This window comes from Scylla paramamosain, chromosome 22 (assembly GCF_035594125.1).
Source record: "Scylla paramamosain isolate STU-SP2022 chromosome 22, ASM3559412v1, whole genome shotgun sequence".
Classification (NCBI taxonomy): domain Eukaryota; kingdom Metazoa; phylum Arthropoda; class Malacostraca; order Decapoda; family Portunidae; genus Scylla; species Scylla paramamosain.
Genome location: NC_087172.1, coordinates 11074484 through 11099755, shown reverse-complemented (window position 1 = coordinate 11099755; position 25272 = coordinate 11074484). Strand labels below are relative to the sequence as shown.

General features: G+C 38.5%; 1 protein-coding gene across 1 annotated transcript in view; it reads left to right on the top strand.

Moving 5' to 3' along the window:
• LOC135111538 (protein argonaute-2-like) overlaps window positions 1–25272 on the top strand; it is a 253733-nt gene that overhangs the window by 47230 nt on the left and 181231 nt on the right. Inside the window, exon 4 of the mRNA XM_064024947.1 lies at window positions 6692–6829. Coding sequence (XP_063881017.1) covers window positions 6692–6829 — 138 coding nt within the window. The remainder of the gene's footprint in view (window positions 1–6691; window positions 6830–25272) is intronic.

Sequence of the window (25272 nt, the reverse complement as noted above, 5' to 3'; positions counted from 1 at the left end):
GCAACAGAAAACTTAGGGCAATAAAGAGTGAAACTCAGGGTGGTAAGAATTTGGGACTAAGCACTAAACTCAAGGATCATGAAACTTGAATAGTGCTAAATTTGGGAGGGTGCTATGATACAAATCAAGGACAAATGAACCAAAATAATAAAACCCAGTCACACACAATTACTTGCTTAAGACTGACTATTTTACTCCTCCTACTCCTCCCACTCTGCACATAATCCTTGACCCTTTTCACTCATATACCTGTATTCCTTTCTGTATTCTATTTATTGTATTTATTGTGTATGATATACCACAATAAACTGTTACACCTCTCCTTTTTCTAATCCCTGCTCCCCCCCTTAAGTCCCCCCCCTCCCCAAGTTTATTAGTGCTAAAATGATGCATCCTAATGAAGGACTTTTATTTTGACATTAAACATTACCTGGAATGGGTGCCCTTCCTACCCTCAGCTTTGAACACGTGCTCCTGAGGACCCCTATGCCGCCAAAGTGTTTATGGTCCCATTGTACCATGGTGGCCCCTTTCTAATCCCTGCATAACCTTTCTTTAATGCTGTTGATTACTTTTTTTTCTTTTTATGTAGGAAGGACACTGGCCAAGGGCAACAAAAATCCAATAAAAAAATGCCCATTGAAATGCCAGTCCCATAAAAGGTTTAAAGCAGTAGTCAAAAAATTGATGAATAAGTGTCTTGAAACCTCCCTCTTGAAGGAATTCAAGTCATAGGAAGGTGGAAATACAGAAGCAGGCAGGGAGTTCCAGAGTTTACCAGAGAAAGGGATGAATGATTGAGAATACTGGTTAACTCTTGCGTTAGAGAGGTAGACAGAATAGGGGTGAGAGAAAGAAGAAAGTCTTGTGCAGCGAGGCCGCAGGAGGAGGGGAGGCATGCAGTTAGCGAGATCAGAAGAGCAGTTAGCATGAAAATAGCAGTAGAAGACAGCTAGAGATGCAACATTGTGGTGATGAGAGAGAGAGGCTGAAGACAGTCAGTTAGAGGAGAGGAGTTGATGAGACAAAAAGCTTTTGATTCCACCCTGTCTAGAAGAGCAGTATGAGTGGAAGCCGTCCCTGACATGTGAAGCATACTCCATACATGGACAGATAAGGCCCATGTACAGAATTAGCAGCCGGGGGGGGGGGTGAGAAAAACTAGTGGAGACGTCTCAGAATGCCTAACTTCATAGAAGCTGTTTTAGCTAGAGATGAGATGTGAAGTTTCCAGTTCAGATTATAAGTAAAGGACAGACCGAGGATGTTCAGTGTAGAAGAGAGGGACAGTTGAGTGTCATTGAAGAAGAGGGGATAGTTGTCTGGAAGGTTGCGTCGAGTTGATAGATGGAGGAATTGAGTTTTTGAGGCATTGAACAATACCAAGTTTGCTCTGCCCCAAACAGAAATTTTAGAAAGATCATAAGTGAAGCATTCTGTGGCTTCCCTGCGTGAAATGTTTACCTCCTGAAGGGTTGGATGTCTATGAAAAGATGTGGAAAAGTGCAGGGTGGTATCATCAGCGTAGGAGTGGATAGGACAAGAAGTTTGGTTTAGAAGATCATTAGTGAATAATAAGAAGAGAGTGGGTGACAGGACAGAACCCTGAGGAACACCACTGTTAGTAAATTTAGGAGAAGAACAGTGACTGTCTACCACAGCAGCAATAGAACGATCAGAAAGGAAACTTGAGATGAAGTTACAGAGAGAAGGATAGAAGCTGTAGGAGGGTAGTTTGGAAATCAAAGCTTTGTGTCAGTCTGCTGTCCAAGGCAGCAGCAAAAGTTTCACCAAAATCTCTAAAAGAGGATGATCAAGACTCAGTAAGGAAAGCCAGATCACCAGTAGAGCTACCTTGGCAGAACCCATATTGGCAATCAGATAGAAGGTTGTGAAGTGATAAATGTTTAAGAATCTTCCTGTTGAGGATAGATTCAAAAACTTTAGATAGGCAGGAAATTAAAGCAATAGGATGGTAGTTTGAGGGATTAGAACAGTCACCCTTTTTAGGAACAGGTTGAATGTAGGCAAACTTCCAGCAAAAAGGGAAGGTAGATGTTGACAGACAGAGCTGAAAGAGTTTGACTAGGCAAGGTGCAAGCACAGAGGCACAGCTTCGGAGAACAATAGGAGGGACCCCATCAGGTCCATAAGCCTTCCAAGGGTTTAGGCCAGCAAGGGCATGGAAAACATCATTGTGAAGAATTTTAATAGGTGGCATGAAGTAGTCAGAGGGTGGAGGAGAGGGAGGGACAAGCCCAGAATCGTCCAAGGTAGAGTTTTTAGCAAAGGTTTGAGCGAAGAGTTCAGCTTTAGAAATAGATGTGATAGTCATGCCATCTGTTTGAAATAAAGGAGGGAAAGAAGAAGAAGCAAAGTTATTGGAGATATTTTTGGCTAGATACCAGAAGTCACAAGGGGAGTTAGATCTTGAAAGATTTTGACACTTTCTGTTAATGAAGGAGTTTTTTGGTTAGTTTGAGAACAGACTTGGCATGGTTCCGGACAGAAATATAAAGTGCATGAGATTCTGGTGATGGAAGGCTTAAGTACCTTTTGTGGGCCACCTCTATCATGTATAGCACGAGAACAAGCTGTGTTAAACCAAAGTTTAGAAGGTCTAGGACAAGAAGAATGTACGTCTCCATGCCAGACACTATCACCACCTTTCACATTTGTTGTCTGTATCCTTATGACATGTAACCTCTCCCTTTGAAAACGTTCCTTCTCCCTTCTCTTCTTTGATACATTCATTCTAATGATGCTAATAGAGGCCATGTACTGTATATTCCAGTTGATAAGATGGCTTTCAGACAAGACAAGAATTTTGGTCTGAACTTAATGATTTTAGCTGACTTCAGTGGTATAAGATGACACCCAAATTACCAAACCATCTGTAGTGAAATTTAGGTCAGTGAGCACCAGATAACTGAGATGGTAATATACTATTATAATGAATAAAATACCTTGAATGTATTACCAGTAATAAGGTACTATCATCTTCAAATGCAGAATTAAACCTAAAATAAAATTGCCACCAGGTGTTTTTGTACATTTTCATGAAAGAGGATGGATGCACAAAAATAGTGTAAAATTATGGATAGACAATGTGCAGTACAATCAGTTTTCCTAAACATAAACTAACCCTTGCCTTGCGCTGCCTGTGTGTGTTGGGCAGTAGGCTGTAATCTTCTATATATCATGTTTCTTTTGATTAGATATACTGATATTCTTGAATTTTTTTCTCACTATATGGACTTCATCCCTATACAACATTGCAAACTGGAGAGATTCATCTTCTCCCCAGTTTGCTTTCCCACACCACTTATCTTGGGGTTCCAATCCTTGAAGACATTTATATAGCTCCTTCTTCAGGGAATATTCGCACAGCCTCCTGCTTTGTCTGTCTGTATACAATGTCAGCAGAGGGTTGTAGTTGTACCATGTTAAATTTTGTTTACACACTTTTCAATGGGAATATATTTCAGTACATTTTCTCAAAATAGATTCTTATTTTACCATGTCGAACTTCCCCAAAGTCATTATATAAAGTCAAGACAGTTCAACTCCCAAGAAAATAATACCAAGAACCTATTTCATCCCATAAACTTAAAGGTGACAAATTGTGAATGTACATTCTAGCAGCAGACAGTGACTGAGATGTGGCTGACAACTTTTAATGGCCATAAGACTGAGGGTCATAAGTTCTTCTAGTTATAATGATTAGCTAGGATCAACCACAAGCACTATGAAGAAATTATGAATTGACTTATTTTGAGGTTGGGGTTCATTTACAATGGTATTTTCTGTAAATTTTGAGCTCATTGTTTTTGTATTTGAAGTATAGGATTACCCACTTTTTGTGTCTTTTTTTAGGATGATTCTTATACAGCAAAATATATAAAACTATCTCCTCCAGGGAGGAGATAGTTTTATATATGGTTTTATATATAGTTAGTCTCTGCCAACACCTTTTTGGTCCTTTTTCCAGATGGGCACTGGTAGCTGGCAGGGTTGGAAAAATTTTTTTTTCTTTGAGGAATTTTTTACCTCCAGATCATCACTTGAAATGCTTGTCATAGTGGAGAACTTTCAGAGTTTTATCACTTTGCAATGCCATTGTACTGTGCCATAGGCCAAAGAAGTCTCTAATTACCTTGACTTCCCTACATACTGTAAGAAACTCTTTGTCATAGTATAATGGAACCTTGGTTACCAAATGCCTTCCTTTTTGAACAAATCGGTTTTTTAACAAAATTTTGAACTCATCATTGCTCCAGTTGCGGTACCATAATTCAGTTCTAGAACAAAATTCCTTGATTTCAAATATTAAAAACATAGCAAAAGCTGCTGTTTATTACTAATTTATAGTTTCTATAAATATTTACTTTGTTTTTATGGAGAGACAGAGTGTAAGAGAGTAATTCATTGTTTGAGATAAGATAAATGTGATCCTGTTGAAAAGCCTCGATGTAAACAAATATTTTTTTTGTTTTCAAGAGTTATTCCAAACCACCTGTGGCTCTCTCGATGACCCACAATGCCATCATTACTGCACAACTGCATTTTTCCTGTAGCTTTTTTTCCAGCAGCTAGATGTCTAAGTATTATGATCACATTCATTTTGTCAGTAAGTGGGTTGCTCCTTTCTGTGTCCTGTAAGGCTTTCCTCACTAGATCGGTGACAAAGAGAATACCTTCTCTTTTGATAAGTTCTGTGTCACTGTGTTCATTCAGTACATTCTTTCTGGATAAATAATTTATGAGCTGGAGTTGTTGTGAGGTAGCCATCTCAGCTATGGGAGCATTTGTCATAAGCTGCTAAGACAGGGTAGACTGGGGTCTGGGAACAGATTTATCCATTTTACATTGATTCTTATCGGGAAAATAGTTTCGTTTTCAAAGATTTCGGATTTCGAACTGCATTCAGGAATGAATTAAGTTCTAGAACTGAGGTTCCACTGTATTAGCATACAAAACTGACATAATCTATGAACTTTGGGAGATGTTGAAAAGATAAGCATAGTTGTATTTCCTTGAAAACCAAGGCATATTTTTAAACATCTTGTAACAAATCAGTCTTTTTCTTGTATTTAAAAGAAAATAGCTCAAAAGTAGTTCCGCCTGGTATTTTGAAATCAGCTTATGTACATTAAAGTTATAGAAATGTACCATATTTCCTGGTGTCGAAGATGCTTTTACCTTGAGGCTGTGTCCTAATTTTGACAACCAAAAATTTGAAAAAAAAATAATAATAATAATATAGAAAAGAATAATGTGAGAATGATAAATAGAATGAGGACAAATAATCCTAAAACAGATAAACAATATCACACAATGGCAGTGTCATTTGTATTTTTGGAACCATTATAAAGAGTGACTCAAGATGGCAGTAGACAGTGATCACAATAATCTGGTTATTTTTAAGACTTAATGGTAAATCTTTTTAACATACCATAGTTTACTTCTTTTGTCAGTAATATTCTTTTAAAGGCAGGATTTTTGAAGAGAGTGAAAATGCTGGCAGTGTTGATACTCAATATTTAAAATATCATTATGTTACCTGTCCATATAGGAATGATTTTTTGTGATTATATATATTTTTTCATGGTATTTTTGTTTATTTGCTACTTTAGGTATAGTTTATACATTTGATTGAGAGGCTGTATGCAGGAGTTAAGATTACTGTGTAGCATAGCCTTCTCCTGGGATAGGCCTATGAGAAATGTAACCTTTAAGCTTGAGATTTTCGTGACATTATAGAGAAGAAATAGTGTCTGATGCTGGTGTAAAGTTCATGTAAAGTACTGTACATGAGATGTATGTACACTGGACAAATGAAGCCAGGTACAGTCCTCGCCTGAAGATGAGTTCTGGGACATTATTTACATTTGTACTGTGCCATCACATTCACTTGGCCACCAGTGTCTTTCCCCTGACTCTCACTACCCTTGGTTTATTGAGAGTGGATGTTGTGTCCAGCTAACAGGCAGCTCTTGAATTTTCCCTTATCACTACTGATATCTAAGTTAAACATCTTTAGATGCAGGTTAGACTTTTGGATTATATATTTTTTTTATATATATAAGATCTGTGTTATAAGGTTTTCAAGAAAATTCAACTATGAATTAATTGTGTGTGCTGGTAATTTAATGAAGAGCTTCTTGCACAATGTATGAAAGTCAAGATAATCAGGGACTCTTTTCATCCTAATGGTGCAGCAACCCATAAGACATCTGGTGGAAGCCTCTTCAGTAAAGTCCCCCATTTTCTTAATCCAAGTTAACTGAGCAAATTTTAAAGTCTGGAAAAATAAAATTGAGGAAAGAACTAAAGAAAATTTAAGAGTGCATAAATTATACTCTAGGTGATTATGGAAACAACTTTTGGTGACTTTAGACAAGGAAAAAAATAATATTTTTGATAATTTCTTTGATCATACAATTACAGTGATTTCAGATATGCATAGGTTCCATATACAGATTGTTACTCTCTCCTAAGCTAAATACCTAGTGGTCTGTTTCTGAACACTTATAATCTTCTGGGTCTTCAGTTTTTTTCTTCTTGGTCTTCATTTTTTTTTTTTTCCAGCATAGATAAGCCAGCATATGAGCTTGCCTGTGGGAGAAATATATATCATCATTATATGCATGTATGTATGTATCACTTATCTTTTTTTATTTTTTTTCAGGTTGATTTACCAGATGGAGGGAGAAATCAAAAATTCATTGTTACTCTAAAAGCTGTCAACTGTGAAAACCTCTCAGTTTTGGCAAATGCATTGAAGGCCAAAACTGCTGACAGGGCAATACCACAGACCATTATACAGGTATGACTTTAACCTATACAGTGTTTAGTATATATATATATATATATATATATATATATATATATATATATATATATATATATATATATATATATATATATATATATATATATATATATATATATATATATAATATCATTTTTGAGCCATTTTACGACCTTCAATTATAAGACTTGTCACAAACAGTAACAAAGAATATTTTGACAAGTCATGAGTGAATGTTTTCGTATATATACCCATCTTTTGGGCTCATAGTTATTATGGACTGAATTTGGGTTTATTTTGTGTTTTTATGCCTCTGTCAGCATGCATATAATAACAAAGCAGTAAAATGAAACTGAAAGCTTTGGTACTGAAGAGGGATAATTTTTTTTGTCATAAATGTTTTGGCGCACTCTTATTGTTGCGTGGAGTTGGCTACACAGGGCGGGCTGCTGTTTCCCAAAAAATCATTTCTTGGGAAGTTACTTCTCAAATCTATAATCAGTAAGGCATAAGAAATAGAGAACAATACTTCAGAGTAATTGAAAGGGAAAACTGAAAGTCGTAAAATTTATAGTATGTTCTTTTCTTTGAGAACTCCAGGTGAAGTAACCATGGCTTTGAGATGGGGGTGTTGCCAGATGTTGAACATACAGTTCTTGTTTATTTATAGGTATTTGTAATAGAAAGAAATACTTATATATTATACACTACAGGATTGTGGAAAGTGTATATAAAGGAGAGAATTAAAGCCATACATTGGACCCCTACTCATCACTGGTTTGATCAATGTGGCCCCCATTTTTATGCAGTTATCAGATTAGGATTTTTTCTTTTCTTTTAATTTGACACTGAACACCAATCATGCTCCCATCATACAGTAAAGTGAACATCTTTTTACTCATCACAATCTTCATAAGTAGAGAGAGAGAGAGAGAGAGGGAGAGGGAGAGGGAGAGGGAGAGGGAGAGGGAGAGGGAGAGAGAGAGAGAGAGAGAGAGAGAGAGAGAGAGAGAGAGAGAGAGAGAGAGAGAGAGAGAGAGAGAGAATGTGTGTGTTTAGAGTGAGGCACAAGGCATGGTGGTGAGCTGGGGCTGTGTATTGGCTGTGGTGTCTTGGTGCTGGTGGTGGTGTTGATAAAGGAGTCAGTTATTGCCTTTGAAAGGATGCTGGGGTGGAGGGCAAGTAGTCAGCTGGTTGAGGTGAAGTGAGGCCAATATATTGCATTTTTTTTATTTATTTATTTTTTATTTTATTTTATTTTATTTCATTTATTTATTTTTATTTTTTATTTATTTTTCATTTTTTTATGTAGGAGGGACACTGGCCAAGGGCAACAAAAATCAAATTTAAAAAAAAACTCACCGAGATGCCAGTCCCAGAAAAGGGTCCAAAGCGATAGCCAAAAACTGAAGGATAAGTGTCTTGAAACCTCCCTCTTGAAGGAATTCAAGTCACAGGAAGGTGGAAATTCAGAAGCAGGCAGGGAGTTCCAGAGTTTACCAGAGAAAGGGATGAATGATTGACAATACTGGTTAACTCTTGCATTAGAGAGGTGGACAGAATAGGAGTGAGAGAAAGAAGAATGTCTTGTGCAGTGAAGCCGTGGAAGGAAGGGAGGCATGCAGTTAGTAAGATCAGAAGAGCATTTAACATGAAAATAGCAGTAGAAGACAGCAAGAGATGCAACATTGTGGCAATGAGAGAGAGGCTGAAGACAGTCAGTCAGAGGAGAGGAGTTGATGAGATGAAAAGCTTTTGATTCCACCCTGTCTAGAAGAGCAGTATGAGTGGAACGCCCCCAGACATGTGAAGTATACTCCATACATGGACGGATAATGTCCTTGTACAGAGTTAGCAGCTGGGGGGTGAGAAAAACTGGCAGAGATGTCTCAGAACACCTAACTTCATAGAAGCTGTTTTAGCTAGAGATGAGATGTGAAGTTTCCAGTTCAGATTATAAGTAAAGGACAGACCATGGATGTTCAGTGTAGAAGAGGGGGACAGTTGAGTGTCCCTGAAGAAGAGGGGATAGTTGTCTGGAAGGTTGTGTCGAGTTGATAGATGGAGGAATTGAGTTTTTGAGTCATTGAACAATACCAAATTTGCTCTGCCCCAATCAGAAATTTTAGAGAGATCAGAAGTCAGACATTCTGTGGCTTCCCTGCATGAAATGTTTACTTCCTGAAGGGTTGAATGTCTATGAAAAGACATGGAAAAGTGCAGGGTGGTATTGGTATCATCAGCGTAGGAGTGGATAGGACAAGAATTTTGGTTTAGAATGTCATTGATGAATAGTAAGTAGAGAGTTGGTGACAGGACAGAACCCTGAGGAACACCACTCTTAATAGATTTAGAAGAACAGTGACCGTCTACTACAGCAGCAATAGAATGGTCAGAAAGGAAACTTGAGATGAAGTTACAGAGAGAAGGATAAAAGACATAGGAGGGTAGTTTGGAAGTCAAAGCTCTGTGCCAGATTCTATCAAAAGCTTTTGATATGTCCAATGCAACAGCAATTGAACAATACCGAATTTGCTTTTAATATGTCTAAGGCAACAGCAAAAGTTCCACCAAAATCTCTAAAAGAGGATGACCAAGACTCAGTAAGGAAAGCCAGAAGATCACCAGTGGAGTGCCCTTGACGAAACCCATACTGGCGATCAGATAGAAGATTGTGAAGTGATAGATGTTTAAGAATATTCCTGTTGAGGATAGATTCAAAAACTTTAGATAGGCAGGAAATTAAAGCAATAGGATAGTAGTTTGAGGAATTAGAATGGTCACCCTTTTTGAGGAACAGGTTGAATGTAGGCAAACTTCCAGCAAGAAGGAAAGGTAGATGTTGACAGACAGAGCTGAAAGAGTTTGACTAAACAAGGTGCAAGCATGGAGGCACAGTTTCGGAGGACAATAGGAAGGACCCCATTAGGTCCACAAGCCTTCCAAGGGTTTAGGCCAGCAAGAGCATGGAAAACATCATTGCAAAGAATTTTAATAGGTAGCATGAAGTAGTCAGAAGGTGGAGGAGAGGGAGGAACAAGCCCAAGGTAGAGATTTTTACCAAAGGTTTGAGTGAAGAGTTCAGCTTTAGAAATAGATGTGATAGCAGTGGTGCCATCGGGTTGAAATAAAGGAGGGAAAGAAGAAACAAAGTTATTGGAGATATTTTGGCTAGATGTCAGAAGTCACGAGGGGAGTTAGATCTCAAAAGATTTTGACAGTCTGTTAATGAAGTTTTTGGCTAGTTGGAGAACAGACTTGGCATGGTTTTGGGCAGAAATATAAAGTCTATGAGATTCTGGTGATGGAAGGCTTAAGTACCTTTTATGGGACACCACTCTATCACATATAGCACAAGAACAAGCTGCGTTAAACGAAGGTTTGGAAGATTTAGGTTGAGAAAAAAGAGTGAGGAATGTACGCCTCCATGCCAGACATTATCACCTCTGTTATGCATTCAGCACACAAAGACATGGTCTCTGACACGGAAGCAGTAGTCATTCCAAGGAAAATCAGCAAAATACTTCCTCAGGTCCACGCAACTAGCAGAGGCAAAACTCCAGAGGCATCTTTACTTAGGGGGATCCTGAGGAGGGATTGGAGCGATAGGACAATATACAGATATGGGATTGTGATTGGAGGAGCTCAACAGAGAAGAGAGGGTGACAGCATAAGCAGAAGGATTAGAGATCAGGAAAAGGTCAAGAATGTTGGGCATATCTCCAAGACAGTCAGGAATACAAGTAGGACAAGATACAGATATGAGATTGTGATTGGAGGAGCCCAACAGAGAAGAGAGAGTGACAGCATAAGCAGAAGGATTAGAGATCAGGAAAAGATCAAGAATGTTGGGCCTATCTCCAAGACGGTCAGGAATATAAGTAGGGTGTTGTACCAATTGCTCTAGGTTGTGGAGGATAGCAAAGTTAAAGGCTAGTTCACCAGGATGGTTAGTGAAGGGAGAGGAAAGCCAAAGCTGGTGGTGAACATTGAAGTCTCCAAGAATGGAGATCTCTGTGAAAGGGAAGAGAGTCAATATGTGCTCCAATTTGGAAGTTAAGTAGTCAAAGAATTTCTTACAGTCAGAGGAGTTAGGTGAGAGGTATACAGCACAGTTAAATTTAGTTTGAGTGACTCTGTAGTCATAGCCAGATGGAAAACTCTGAAGATTTAAGAGTGTGGGCACGAGAACAGATTAAATTGTTGCGCACATCAACGCAACATCCAGCTTTGGATAAAATATGAGGATAGATAAAATAGGAGGGAACAGAAAAGGGGCTACTGTCAGTTGCCTTAGACACCTGAGTTTCAGTGAAGAAAAGAAGATGAGGTTTAGAAGAGAGGTGGTGTTCTACAGATTGAAAATTAGATCTTAGACCACGAATGTTGCAGAAGTTAATGAAGAAAAAGTTGAGGGGGGTGTCAAGACACTTATGATCGTCATTAGAAGGGCAGTCTGACCTGGGGGCATTTGTGATCCCCTCCCCAGATGGGGACTCCAAGGCTGGTGTAGGAGTCGCCATAATAATTTTGAAATTTTGAGTGTAGGGTGTGTGTGTGTGTGTGTGTGTTACTAGGTGTTTGTAGTTTTGTGTGGAGGAAGAGAGTTGTCTTTAGAGGATAGGCTATGACTGCCCCCTTGTGTTGTGAGACAGAAAGGAAACCTACAGTGAGGTCACAGCTGGGTTTAAGTTCACAGTACCCCGTGATCCAGTGCTTTAGACCTCACTGGGAGTAATTATCATTTTGGCATATGCCTACTGCCTCCTCCATCATCATCATCATCATCATAATCATCATCATCATCATCATCATCATCATCATCATCATCATCATCGCCATCGCTCTCCTCTCTTTCATCATTATCACCATCATCATCATTGTTATCCCCACTTCATCATCATCATCATTATCACCTACCTGATCATCATTGACACTGCTATCCTCTCCCTCATCATTATCACCATCATCATCGTTATCCCCATTTCATCATCATTATTCTCCATATCATCATTGCCATTATCATTCTCCATCATCATCATCATCATAGTTTACCATTATCATTATCATCTTCATTCTAGTATTCTAAGATACCTTAGAATGTGAAAAACGGGGAAAAGAAAAATGCCGTATATTTTGGCATATAAGACAACACTTGAATCAATGATCTTTAAATTTTACGCAAAATGCCATTGTAAATAAACAGCAATTTTATATTATGACTTTTACAGAAGTTAGACAAAATAAATTAGGAATCTGTTTTGAGAAAATGCACTGAAACGTATTTCTGTTGAAAAGTGTGTAAACAAAATTTAATGTAGTACAACTACAAACTTCTGATGGCATTCTATACAAATGGATGAAGCAGGAGGCTTTGTGAATATTCCTCAGTTTTTCCCAAAGCTGGAGGAGGAGCTGTATAAAGATCTTCAAGGCATGGAACCCCCAAGCTAATCAGTAAAGGAATGCAAATTGGGGCTAAGATGAATCTCTCTAGCTTGCAATGTTGTATAGGGACAACGAAGTGAAACTAGAAGTGAAAATACAAGTTTAAATCAGAACAAGAATATGCTTAGGAATGGATTAGAAAATCAAGTGAGTGTTGAAGAAAATAAATGATAAGGAAAAGCAAATGGAGGAAAAAAATGGGAGATGGAAAAGGCAATGAAAATTAGAAAAATGCAACTAAGTCTGCTAGAGAAAAGGATGAGAGTGACAGAAGTCCAAGACATAAACAGTGAAAAGCAAATTAAGGAGAGCCAAGAACAAGTAAAGAAAATGGCAGAAAGGTCTTTAAGTGTGAGGAGCTAGAAAAAATGTTAGTTATACAGAGGTAGTGAAGGACTAGAAGAGCAAGGAAGGCTTGGCAAAGGCTATAAAGGTGATAAAAGAAAGAAAACGAAAATTTGGTAAAAGACACTAGACAAAATAAAAGCATGGTGGTCTTTGGCCTGAGAGAAAGCATGATAAATTGGTATAAAAGAGAAGCAAAGCAGAAAAGAATGGCTCAATTGGTACTGGGTGTCATGAATGAAGACGATACAAAGTTAATAGAGGTATACAGGATTGGAAAATATGAACAAGGAAAGAGTAGACCAATGAAAATTAAATTAAAATCCCAAACAGCAGTGGAAGAAGCATTGACAAATGCATGGGAGGTAGCCAAGAGTAATGATTATAAGCAAGTTTGGATTAGAAGAGGAATTAATGAGGAAGAATGGAAAAAAAAGCTTGGCAAATTGAGAAGAAAAGCAAAAGGAATGAACAGAAAATACAAGAGGAAAAAGGAAATGTTTTCATGAGTATTGGACCTAAGGTTGAGAAAGTGGTACACTGAAAGAGTGAAGGGTTTGGAAATTTAGCAGTAACAGAGGGAGGGACATGGAAGATGGCATATACTAATGTTGATTGTTTAGTTTTAGTGATTGATGAAGTCAATGAATTTTTAAAAACAAATGAAACATTATGGCAATGGTGGAAACTGAGCTAAGAGACTCGGAGACACCAAGTTTAGGAATGGAAAATTGTAAAATGTGGGCAAGAAACATGTAGAAAAGATGGAGGAATGATGATGCTTGTAAAAAATAATATCAGGGTGGGAAGTGTGGAAAAGGCAGAAGGGTTGTGGAAGGCATAAATTTAAAACTAATAAATAGAAGAGGAGGAAAATAGTATTACAGTGGTGTATGTTCCACCTTAAACAAAGGCCTGGAATAGACAAGAGCATGATCATTTACTGAATGATACAGAAAATGGCTTGATAAGAAAATTAAAGAAAAATGTAATTATTGTAATGGGAGATTTTAATTGTAAAGAGATATATTGAGAAGAGTAGAATACAAGGGAAGATTCGTGGAAGGATAAAGTTCTGAAATTAGCAATAAATAATATTGTGACACAGTGGGTCAAGGAAAACAATAGATATAGAGGAAGAAGGGAACCATCGAGACTTGATATAAAGGAATACAAAGAAATCCCAAATAACAACAGACACTGAGGTCCTTACTAGGCTGTTTGGATAACTATTTTACTCCAACTATTAATGAGAGAGACAGGATAGCAACAGCAGAAGGCTCCTCTCCATCCCTACAGCTGAAGCTGGCCAGAAAAGGGAAATGATACCATGTTGTGTAGAAAAAAACCAACATGAAATTTGAGAGAAAAGTAAGAGAGATGTCTACTTCTACATACAATCTACATACAATCTTAATATTTGTGTCATTTGATGAGGTGCTTCTTTATAAATTTTATTCACTGAGAAACATTTAACTAGATGACTATAGTGATGGATGAATTGCTGTACAAGGACTTCATTCCTTTTACCATTACTGTGATGAGGTCATTATTAAATCACCAAGAAACAAGCCATCACTAAGGTCTCTTTAATCTTTAGTGTTTGTTACATAACAATTGTTTCCCTTCCTTAGTAAAATATACCCCCATCAGATGACAGATAGTACAGAATGAACATGTTTATTATTCGGATATGAACAATGACAACCAGGGATTAGTTTCTAGATACTTGTGAAGACAGGTTTTAAATGAATCAACAGTACCTAAGTTCATGACTCTTGATGAATTCCAGATATTTATGACACAAGTGAAGAAGAAATATTTGGCTTCATTTGTTTGAAATCACTTACCTATTATTTTAGAGCCATTGTTTCTTGTAACATTAGACTGGCTGAGTGTTAGGAAGAGTTCAAGTCTCATATTTGCAAAACTCATAAAAATTTTGTAAAGCAATATCAGATCCCCTTTTAGTCTGCGTTTGGATAGGGAGAATAGATTTATTTCTTCAAGGCGTTCCTCGTAGGGTTTATTTTGAAGCTTTGAGATCCTTTTTGTTACTCTGTGTTGTATTTTTTTCTAATTTCTCAATATCCTCTTGTAGTAGGGTGACCAAAACTGTACATTGTATTCAAGATGAGGACGTACGAGTGAGTTGTACAATCCAAAAATGATATTCTCTGATTGGAAGGTGAAAGATCTTCCTATGAAGTATATTAATTTATTGGCAGTTTTAACGACTTCAGTGCAATGTTTACTTGGTTTAAGATCCATTGACACTAAAACAACCAGATCTTTGTCAGCATTCACACTTTTGATGAGGGTGTTACCCTTTGTATAATTATCCTGTGTATTACTATTTCCAGTATGTAATGCATGGCATTTATCAAAATTAAGTTCATAAGCCACTTTTCAAACCATTCAATGAGAGAATGTCTATGTCATTTCGCAGAATTTGACAGTTTGGTGAGTCGGCCTTGTTAGTAATTTTAGTATTATCTGCAAATTTTGACAGTTTACTTATGATCCCTTCATCAATTATTGATATATATTATGAAGAGGATTGGTCCTAAGACTGATCCTTGAAGAATGCCACTACTTTTATTGATCCAATTTGAAGAATACTCCATATATACACAGATAAGGCCCTTGTACAGAGTTAGCAGTTGGGGGATGAGAAAAACTGGCAGAGATGTCTCAGAACGCCTAACTTCATTGAAGCTGTTTTAGTTAGAGATGAGATGTGAAGTTTCCAGATAAGATTATAAGAAAAGGACAGATTGAGGATGTTCATTGTAGAAGAGGAGGACAGTTGAGTGTCACTGAAGAAGAGGGGTTAGCTGTCTGGAAGGTTAAGTCAAGTTGATAGATGGAAGAATTAAGTTTTTGAGGCATTGAACAATACCAAATATGCTTGTCAGAAGTTTTTGATATGTCTAAGGCAACAGCAAAAGTTCCACCAAAATCTCTAAAAGAGGATGACAAAGATTCAGTAAGGAAAGCCAGAAGATCAGCAGTAGAGCAGTCTTGACGAAATCCATACTAGTGATCAGATATGAGGTTGTGAAGTGATACATGCTTAAGAATCTTCCTGTTGAGGATAGATTAACAACCTTTAGATGGCAGGAAATTAAAGCAATAGGACAGTAGTTTGAGGGACTAGAATGGTCACCCTTTTTTAGGAACAGGCTGAATGTAGGCAAACTTCCAGCAAGAAGGAAAGATAGATGTTGACAGACAGAGTTGAAAGAGTTTGGTTTGGCGGGGTGCAAGCATGGATGCACAGTTTCAAGAACAATAGGAGGGACACCAAAAGGCCCACAAGCCTTCTGAGGGTTTAGGCCAGCGAGGGCATGGAAAACATCATTGTGGAGAATTTTATTAGGTAGCGTGAAGTACTCAGAGGGTGGAGGAGAGGGAGGAACAAACCCTGAATCATCCGAGTTTTTAGCAAAGGTTTGAGCAAAGAGTCCAGCTTTAGAGATAGATGTGATAGCAGTGGTGCCATCTGGTTGAAATAAAGGAGGGAAAGAAGAAGAATCAAAGTTATTGGAGAAGTTTTTGGTTAGTTGCCGAAAGTCATGAGGAGAATTAGATCTTGAAAGATTTTGACTTTCTATTAATGGAGTTTTTAATGGCTAGTTGGAACTAGTTTGACTTGGCATGGTTCCCGGCAGAAATTTAAAGTGCACGAGATTCTGGTGATGGAAGGCTAAAATACCTTTTGTGGGCCACCTCTCTATCTTGTATACCATGAGAACAGACTGTGTTAAACTCTAGCTAAAACAGCTTCCATGAAGTTAGGTGTTCTGAGACGTCTCCGCCAGTTTTTCTCACCCCCGCAGCTGCTAACTCTGTACAAGGGCCTTATCCGTCCATGTATGGAGTATGCTTCACATGTCTGGGGAGGTTCCACTCATACTGCTGTTCTAGACAGGGTGGAATCAAAAGCTTTTCGTCTCATCAACTCCTCTCCTCTAACTGACTGTCTTCAGCCTCTCTCTCACCGCCGCAATGTTGCATCTCTAGCTGTCTTCTACCGCTATTTTCATGCTAACTGCTCTTCTGATCTTGCTAACTGCATGCCTCCCCTCCTTCCGCGGCCTCGCTGCACAAGACTTTCTTCTTTCTCTCACTCCTATTCTGTCCACCTCTCTAACGCAAGAGTTAACCAGTATTCTCAATCATTCATCCCTTTCTCTGGTAAACTCTGGAACTCCTTGCCTGCTTCTGTATTTCCACCTTCCTATGACTTGAATTCCTTTAAGAGGGAGGTTTCAAGACACTTATCCACCAATTTTTGACCACTGCTTTGACCCTTTTAGGGACTGGCATTTCAGTGGGCATTTTTTTTATTAGATTTTTGTTGCCCTTGGCCAGTATCCTTCCTACATAAAAAAAAAAAAAAAAAAAAAAAAAACCAAGGTTTGGAAGGTTTAGGTCAAGGAAATGAGTGAGGAATGTATGCCTCTATGCTAGACACTATCATCTCTGTTATGTGCTTGGCACAAAGAGATGGGTCTCTGTCACAGAAGCAGTAGTCATTCCAAGGAAAATCAGCAAAATACCTCCTCAGGTCCCTCCAACTAGCATAGGCAAAATGTCAGAGGCACCTCCGCTTAGGAGATCTTGAGGAGGGATTGGAGCGATAGGACAAGATACAGATATGAGATTTTGATCAGAGTAGCCCAACGAAGAAGAGAGGATAACAACATAAGCAGGAGGATTAGAGGTTAGGAGAAGGTCAAGAATGTTGGGTGTATCTCCAAGACAGCCAGGAATGCGAGTAGGGTGTCACACCAATTACTCTATGTCGTGGAGGATAGCAAAGTTGAAGGCTAGTTCACCAGGATGGTCAGTGAAGGGGGAGGAAAGCCAAAGATGGTGATGAACATTGAAGTCTCCAAGAATGGGGATTTCCTCAAAAAGGAAGAGTCAGAATGTGCTCCACTTTGGAAGTTAAGACTATAAGAAATAAGAATTTCTTATAGTCAGAGGTGTTAGGTGAGAGGTATACAGCACAGATAAATTTAGTTTGAGAGTGACTCTGTAGTCATAGCCAGATGGTGGAGAACTCAGAAGATTCAAGAGTGTGGGCACAAGAGCAGGTTAAGTTGTTACGCACATAAACGCAACATCCAGTTTTGGATTGAAAATGAGGATAGAGAAAGTAGGAGGGAACAGAAAAGGGCCTACTGTCAGTTGGCTCAGACACATGTGCTTCAGTGAGGTAAAGAAGATGAGGTTTAGTAGAGGAGAAGTGGTGTTCTACGGATTGAAAATTGGATCCAAGACTGCAAATGTTGCAGAAGTTAATGAAGAAAAAGTTGAGAGGGGGGGGTGTTAAGACACTTAGGGTTGATACCAGAAGAGCAGTCTGACCTGGGGACATTTGTGGTCCCTTCCCCAGATGAGATTTCCGAGGTTGGTGTACAAGTTACCATGATAATTTTGAATTTTGAGTGAAGGGTGTGTGTTTGTAATTAGGTGCTTGTAGTTTTGTGTAAAGGAAGAGAGTTGTCTTTAGGGGACAGGCTGTGGCTGCCCCTTTGTATTGAGAGACACAAAGGGAAACATTAAGTGAGGTCAGCTGGGTTCAATGATCAGTTCACAGCACTCACTGATCTAGTGCTTTAGACCTCACTGGGAGTAATTATTGTTTCAGTAGGTGCCTACTGCCTCCTGCTTATGAGGAACCTTATCAAATACTTTTGAAAATTAAACTATATCTATTGTCATGGTGTTATCATCCATATCATACATGTGAAAAAAGTCCAGTAAATTTGTTAAACATGAAGGTTTATTTCTAAATTCATGTTGAGTGTCCTTTATGATTTCTAGGAATTCTACTGTTTTATCCCTTATTATTGATTCCATAAGTTTACTTACTGCAGATATGAGTCTTATGGGATGGTAATTATGATGTTGAGATTTATCACCTTTTTAAAGATAGGTGTAACATTAGCTAATTTCCATTCGTCTGGGGCCAGACTGTTTAATGATTTATTTAATAATATGGACAGAGGCTTTGCAAGTTCATTTTTAGCCTCCAATATTTGTGGGTAAATTTTATCCGGTCCTGGTGTTTTCTTTATGTATGTCAATAATATAGATGCTAATATTGGAACAGAGACTTATATGAAGATGTTTGCTGATGAAGCACAGTTGCAAAGGAAAATAAATGATGAAGGTTCATGCAGAGATTTACAGAAAGATCTCATGGGACTGTATGAATGGAGTAAGAAATGGCAAGTGGATTTTAATGTTGATGTCATATGACAACATTTGGCAAAAGTTCAAAGTGACCTGATAGGAATTATAAATTAGATAACAACATAATCTGAAAAGGAAAGACTTAGGTATACAAGGAGATCCTACTTTATGAGTATCTATTATACGAGAAACTGATGATGCAAGATTTATAAATCAGATTATTTTCTTTGTATGTGTGTGTGTGTGCAAAAATCAAATTATACAAGCTTCAGTCTGAGTCCAGTAAAATTACAATGTTTAAAATGCATGCCTTCCTGCACCCACCTACTAACACATCTGGGCTATATGGTATGGTGATGTACAATGATTCAGATGCATGGAGATGAGTTTGTGAGAGCTGAAAGACAACCGCGCACTCCTCCTTTATTCCCTACCTATGATTCATTCTCTAATTCTACCTAATGATTCAGTCCTCTTTTGAACTGAACTCGCTGGCTCTCAGACTTCCATTCTTATGGCCTTACTACTTGTTATATACATGCTCTGTTATCATTTTTTTTTTTTTTTTTTTTTTTTTTTTTTTTTTTTTTTTTTTTAGGAGGGACACTGGCCAAGAGCAAGAAAAATCCAATAAAAATAAAGCTCACTGAGATGCCAGTCCCAGAAAAGGATCCAAAGCAGTAGTTAAAAATTGAAGGGTAAGTGTCTTGAAACCTCCTTCTTGAAGGAATTCAAGTCATAGGAAGGTGGAAATACAGAAGCAGGCAGGGAGTTCCAGAGTTAACGAGAGAAAGGGATGAATGATTGAGAATACTAGTTAACTCTTGCATTAGAGAGATGGACAGAATAAGGGTGAGAGAAAGAAGAAAGTCTTGTGCAGCGAGGCCGCAGGAGGAGGGGAGGCTTGCAGTTAGCAACATCAGAAGAGCAATTAGCATGAAAATACAGTGCTCGCCATAAACATTGTCGCACCCCTCTCCCACACTGCACCAGGTAATATAAATGTACTGCATCCAAGGAAATTTATTGAACTTACAACTAATACTTTGTTGGCTTCCCTTGACGTCTCCTGCACTCTTCCAAATGGGCCAGAAGGCTGTTTGCAAGCACCATGAGATGCTGGAGGGTGAATGTGTTCCAAAGGTGGTGAAGCACTGCTTGGAGTTTGGCTACAGTTAAACAGTCGTCGCTGCGTAACTCCCATTTTATTATCACCCACAAATTTTCTGTTGGGTTCAGGTCCAGGGAATTAGCAGGCCAGTCTTCAAAGAATGGCACACAGCAGTCTCTGAGCCACTGCTTCACTGACTTAGCAGTATGGCATGGTGCACTGTCCTGCATGAAGGTGGAGGCCTGACACATCTCAAAAGACCCCAGTAGATGGTCACACAGAAGCTCGAGGTAGTTCCCCTGATTCATTGTGGTGTTTTTTTGGTAACACCATGAGGCTCCCCACCCCATGGTAGGAAAAATATCTCAACACCATGACTGAAACAGGGAATCTGATGGCAGGAGCAGTGTTGTGGTGGTCAAGGGGGTTGCTGCTTGGGTGCTGGTACATGCGACCTTGACTGCTGGCTGTCACTGTGCATCGTGACTCGTCCACCCCACAGCATGCCACGCCACTGCTTGATGGTCCAGTCTTTTATCCTCTCACAAAATACAAGCCTCTTCTCTTGCTGGGCTACAGTAACCACAGGCTTAGGCTGTGTTGCATAGCTCATGTACTGGAGGTTGTCGTGGATGCAGCACAATAATGTCCTCACAGACACGTTACTCAGCAATCCTAAGTTGTCTTCCCTGATTTTCCTGGTAGATACTTGTGGATTACATTCGACTTCAAGGTGTACCACTCTCAGGGTTTGCAGGGAAGTTTTGTGGGTGTTTCCTGGTGGTTTCTTCCTGGTGGGTATGTATGTTGCTGCCGCCAAGTTCAGCCATACACTTCACTTATCGTTGAACTTGGCGGACACTGACACCCATCTGGTCAGAGATAGCCCGTGTGGAGTGTCCAGCCTTGTGGAGAGCTGAGATGACTGCGATGTCATCCTGCAACAAGATCTGGTAGTGCACCATTGTCCAGGAAAACAGCTAAACAGCAGAGTAACTGCAAGCCAGTCTGTGGGGTAGTGCGGGAGGACAGCAACAGAACGCCCAGCAGTAAGAGTGATTGACAGGCACTGATCACTTCTTCCTGCCTTTGCAAGCTGCCCAACACCCAGGCTGAGATGCCAGATGTATAATAATTAAGTTTAAAGGACCCAGTGCTCGCCAAGGAAAGTGCGCATGTTTTGATCCTTCAAATGGATACTGTGGTCTCTGGCGATAATGTTTATGATGAGCACTGTAGTGGTAGAAGATAGCTAGAGGTGCAACAATGCGGCAATGAGAGAGAAGCTGAAGGCAGTTAGAGGAGAGGAGTTGATGAGATGAAAAGCTTTTGATTCCACCTTGTCTAGAAGAGTGGTATGAGTGGACTCCCCCCAGACATGTGAAGCATACTCCATACATGGACGGATAAGGCCCTTGTACAGAATTAGCAGCTGATGGGGAGAGAAAATCTGGTGGCAGCATCTCAGAATGCCTAACTTCATAGAAGCTATTTTAGCTAGAGATGAGATATGTAGTTTCCAGCTCAGATTATAAGTAAGGGACAGACCAAGGATGTTCAGTGTAGGAGACGGGGACAGTTCAGTGTCATTGAAGAAGAGAGGATAGTTGTCTTGAAGGTTGTGTCGAGTTGATAGGTGGAGGAATTGAGTTTTTGAGTCATTGAATAATACTAAGTTTGCTCTGCCCCAATCAGACATTTTAGAGAGATCAGAAGTCAGGCATTCTGTGACTTCCCTGCATGAAATGTTTACTTCCTGAAATGTTGGACATCTATGAAAAGATATGGGAAAGTGCAGGGTGGTATCATTAGAGTAGGAGTGGGTAGGACAAGAAGTTTGGTTTAGAAGGTCATTAATGAATAATAAGAAGAGAGTGGGTGACAGGACAGAACCCTGAGGAACACCACTTTTAATAGATTCAGGAGAAGAACAATGACTGTCTACCACAGCAGCAATAGAATGGTCAGAAAGGAAACTTGAGATGAAGTTACAGAGAGAAGGATAGAAGCTGTAAGAGTTTGGAAATCAAACCTTTGTGCCAGACTATCAAAAGCTTTTGATATAACCAAGGCAACAGCAAAAGTTTCACCAAAATCTCTAAAAGAGGATGACCAAGACTCAGTAAAGAAAGCCAGATCACCAGTAGAGTGGCATTGACGGAACCCATACTGGCGATCAGATAGAAGGTTATGAAGTGATAGATGTTCAAAAATCTTCCTGTTGAGGATAGATTCAAAAACTTTAGATAGGCAGGAAATTAAAGCAATAGGACAGTAGTTTGAGGAATTAGAATTGTCACCCTTTTTAGGAACAGGCTGAATATAGGCAAAGTTCCAGCAAGAGGGAAAGGTAGATGTTGACAGATGAAGTTGAAAGAGTTTGACTAGGCAAGGTGCAGGCTTGGAGGCACAGTTTCAGAGAACAATAGGAGGGACCCCATCAGGTCCATAAGCCTTCTGAGGGTTTAGTCCAGTGAGGGCATGGAAAATATCATTGCAAAGAAAGCATATTTACAGTACAGTACAGATATAGTGTACAGTGCTTTATGTGACTGATCAGTGCTTGGATGCATTACAGTGTTACTGCTGGCATGTTATTCCTTTTGTTGTCTTAGGTGTGCTGTTGTGTGTGTGACTGATCACTTGATGTCTAGATTGTGCCTTATTTTTGCCTCTCAAGTGCTAACCATGCCTTCTTAATGGCCAATGAGTTGTGATGCAAGTCCTAGCAGTAATTCTTGCAAAAAAAAGGTAGAAATTATTTGAGTGGTGAGTAAGTTACCCTCCCCAATGCATTGATTATCCATTGGTGAGTTATGCACATTTTATGTGTTTAATTAGTATGAAATCATGCCTTTTATATGCTGTTTTCTCAAGTTGCTTTATTTACAGTTCTGTAATATAGAAATGTTTGTTGCATTTGGGTCACAGAACCTAACCCCTATTTTCCCATTAGTTATGTGTTTCATGATACGAGAATTCGCCATACAAACAATTCAAATGGAACCTAACCACATATCATTGGATCCTCTTTGTAATGATAAGCCATAAGACTATACAAATGTCAAAGTAAGGGACATGCATCATTTATTGGGAAATATGAGGATGACATTTAGATGCATGGATGGGAAGATTAAGAAAATATTCACAACATTTATAAGACCAATACTTGAATATGCATTAGTAGTTTGGAGTCCACATCTGAAAAATGTTGAAAAGATCAAGAAAGTGCAAAGAGCAGCTACAAAACGTGTACCAGACTTGAAAGATCTTTGCTATGAAGAAAGGCTTGATAAACTAAAGTTCCCACCACTAGAGGAGAGATGAAAACAAGGTGACATAATCATAATGTACAAATGTGTAGAAGCTAAACAAAATCACATATTTTGTGGTGCAATGACAATTAATACTAAGAGCACATAGGAAGAAATTGTACATAAAAAGAGTGAAGATGTGAAGAAATAGTTTTTCTGACAGCCGTCAGCCAGTGTGGAATGTATTGATTGACAAATTGTGTGTGCAAGGAGCATTCATAGCTTAAAGATAAACATAACAAATTAATTTTGAAAGACAGGACATTATGAGCTTGTCTCAAACCATAAAAATACAGTTAGCTAAGAACACCTCATACACACACACACACTCATTCACTTAGAGAGAGAGAGAGAGAGAGAGAGAGAGAGAGAATGAACATTTTTTTATGTAAGAAGGGCACTGGTCAAGGGCAACAAAATATATGGAAAGAAAAAGCCCATTGAGGTGCCACTCCTAAAGAAAAGGGCCAGAAGTATTATTTAAAGTTGGAGAAGTGTCCTGAGACCCTCTTGAAAGAATTCAAGTCATGGTAAGAGGGAGATACAGAGGCAGGCAGTCAGTACTAGAGTTAACCATTGAAATGGATGAAATATTATGAATTATGCTTAACTCTTGTATTAAGACTAGGGATAGGGAGGTGGACAAAATAGGAGTGAGAGTAAAAAGTCTTGTGCTGTATGGCCACAAAAGGAAGGAAGACATGTAGTTACCAAGATCAGAAGAGCAGTTATCATGAAAATAGTAGTAGAGGATAGCAAGAGATGCGACATTATGGCAAAAAGAGAAAGGATGAAGACAGTTAGAGGAGAGGAATTGATAAGGTGAAATACTTTTGATTTCACCCTGTTCAAAAGAGTAGTATGAGTGGGACCCCCCTAATTATGTGAAGAGTACTCCATACATGATCAGACAAGGCCCCTGTACTTAGTTAGTAGGTGGGGAGTGAGGAGAACTGGCAAAGGTGCTTCAGAACACCTGACTTTATAGGAGCTGTTTTAGCAAGAGATGAGATGTTTCCAGTTTAGATAATTAGTAAAGGACAGGATGAGGATGTTCAGTGTTGAAGACGGAGACAGTTGAATATCACTGAAGAAGAAAGGATAGGTATCTAGAAGGTTTTGTTGAACTGATGGATAGAGGAATTGATTTTTTGAGACACTGAATAATGCTGTTTGCTCTGCCTTAATCAGAAATTTTTGAAGAAATTTTAGAAAGATCAGAAGTCCAGCTTTCTGTGGCCTCCCTGCATGAGTTGTTTAAGGGGAGAGTCTGCCATGAATTAAAAATTGCATCTAGTCACAAATAATTTATATGTTTTGCATATTAGTACCCTGGTTACCACATAAAAATTTCAAGTTGATTAGATGAAACAAAACAGTAGGAAAGTTAGTGGTTTCCAATAAAATTCTGAATTTTTTATTTATTTATTTATTTATTTATTATTATTTTTTTTTTTTTTTTTTTGTTATTATTTTAACATGCATAATTGTTTATCATAACCTCAACAATTTGTCCTATTGTTTTTAAAGCATTTTCATTAATTTTCCCCCCCAAAAAAAATTATAAATTTATAAAAAAAAAGATAATCTTGTAGTATATCAAGTCAAACCTTTAAAAAAAGAAACAACAAATCTTTCTATATTTGATCTTGTAGAACAAAAATTTCTATCAAAATCAAACTGGAAATAAAAGTAGGAAATAATTCTAAGTTCATTTTTACAATAATTTTGAGAAAAATGCACTTGAAGTTCTAAAGTTTTTTTTTTTTTTTTTTTTTTTTTCACTGTGAAGGTAGTATACTATCAAATTCTGCTTTCATATGAATTTCATGGGATCAGTAATCACGTATCAGTATGTGTATAAAAGGATCTGGCTACTTGTCATCCTTTATAAAGGTATTAATCCCACAAAGGTGAGGGTGTCAGGGCATGCCATGCCCATCATTGTTGTAAGGAACCATCAGAATTCTCCAGCTTAGTAGTTTTCTGGTTGTAGTCCATTTTTCTGTCTTTTCTTCATTGTCTTTAGT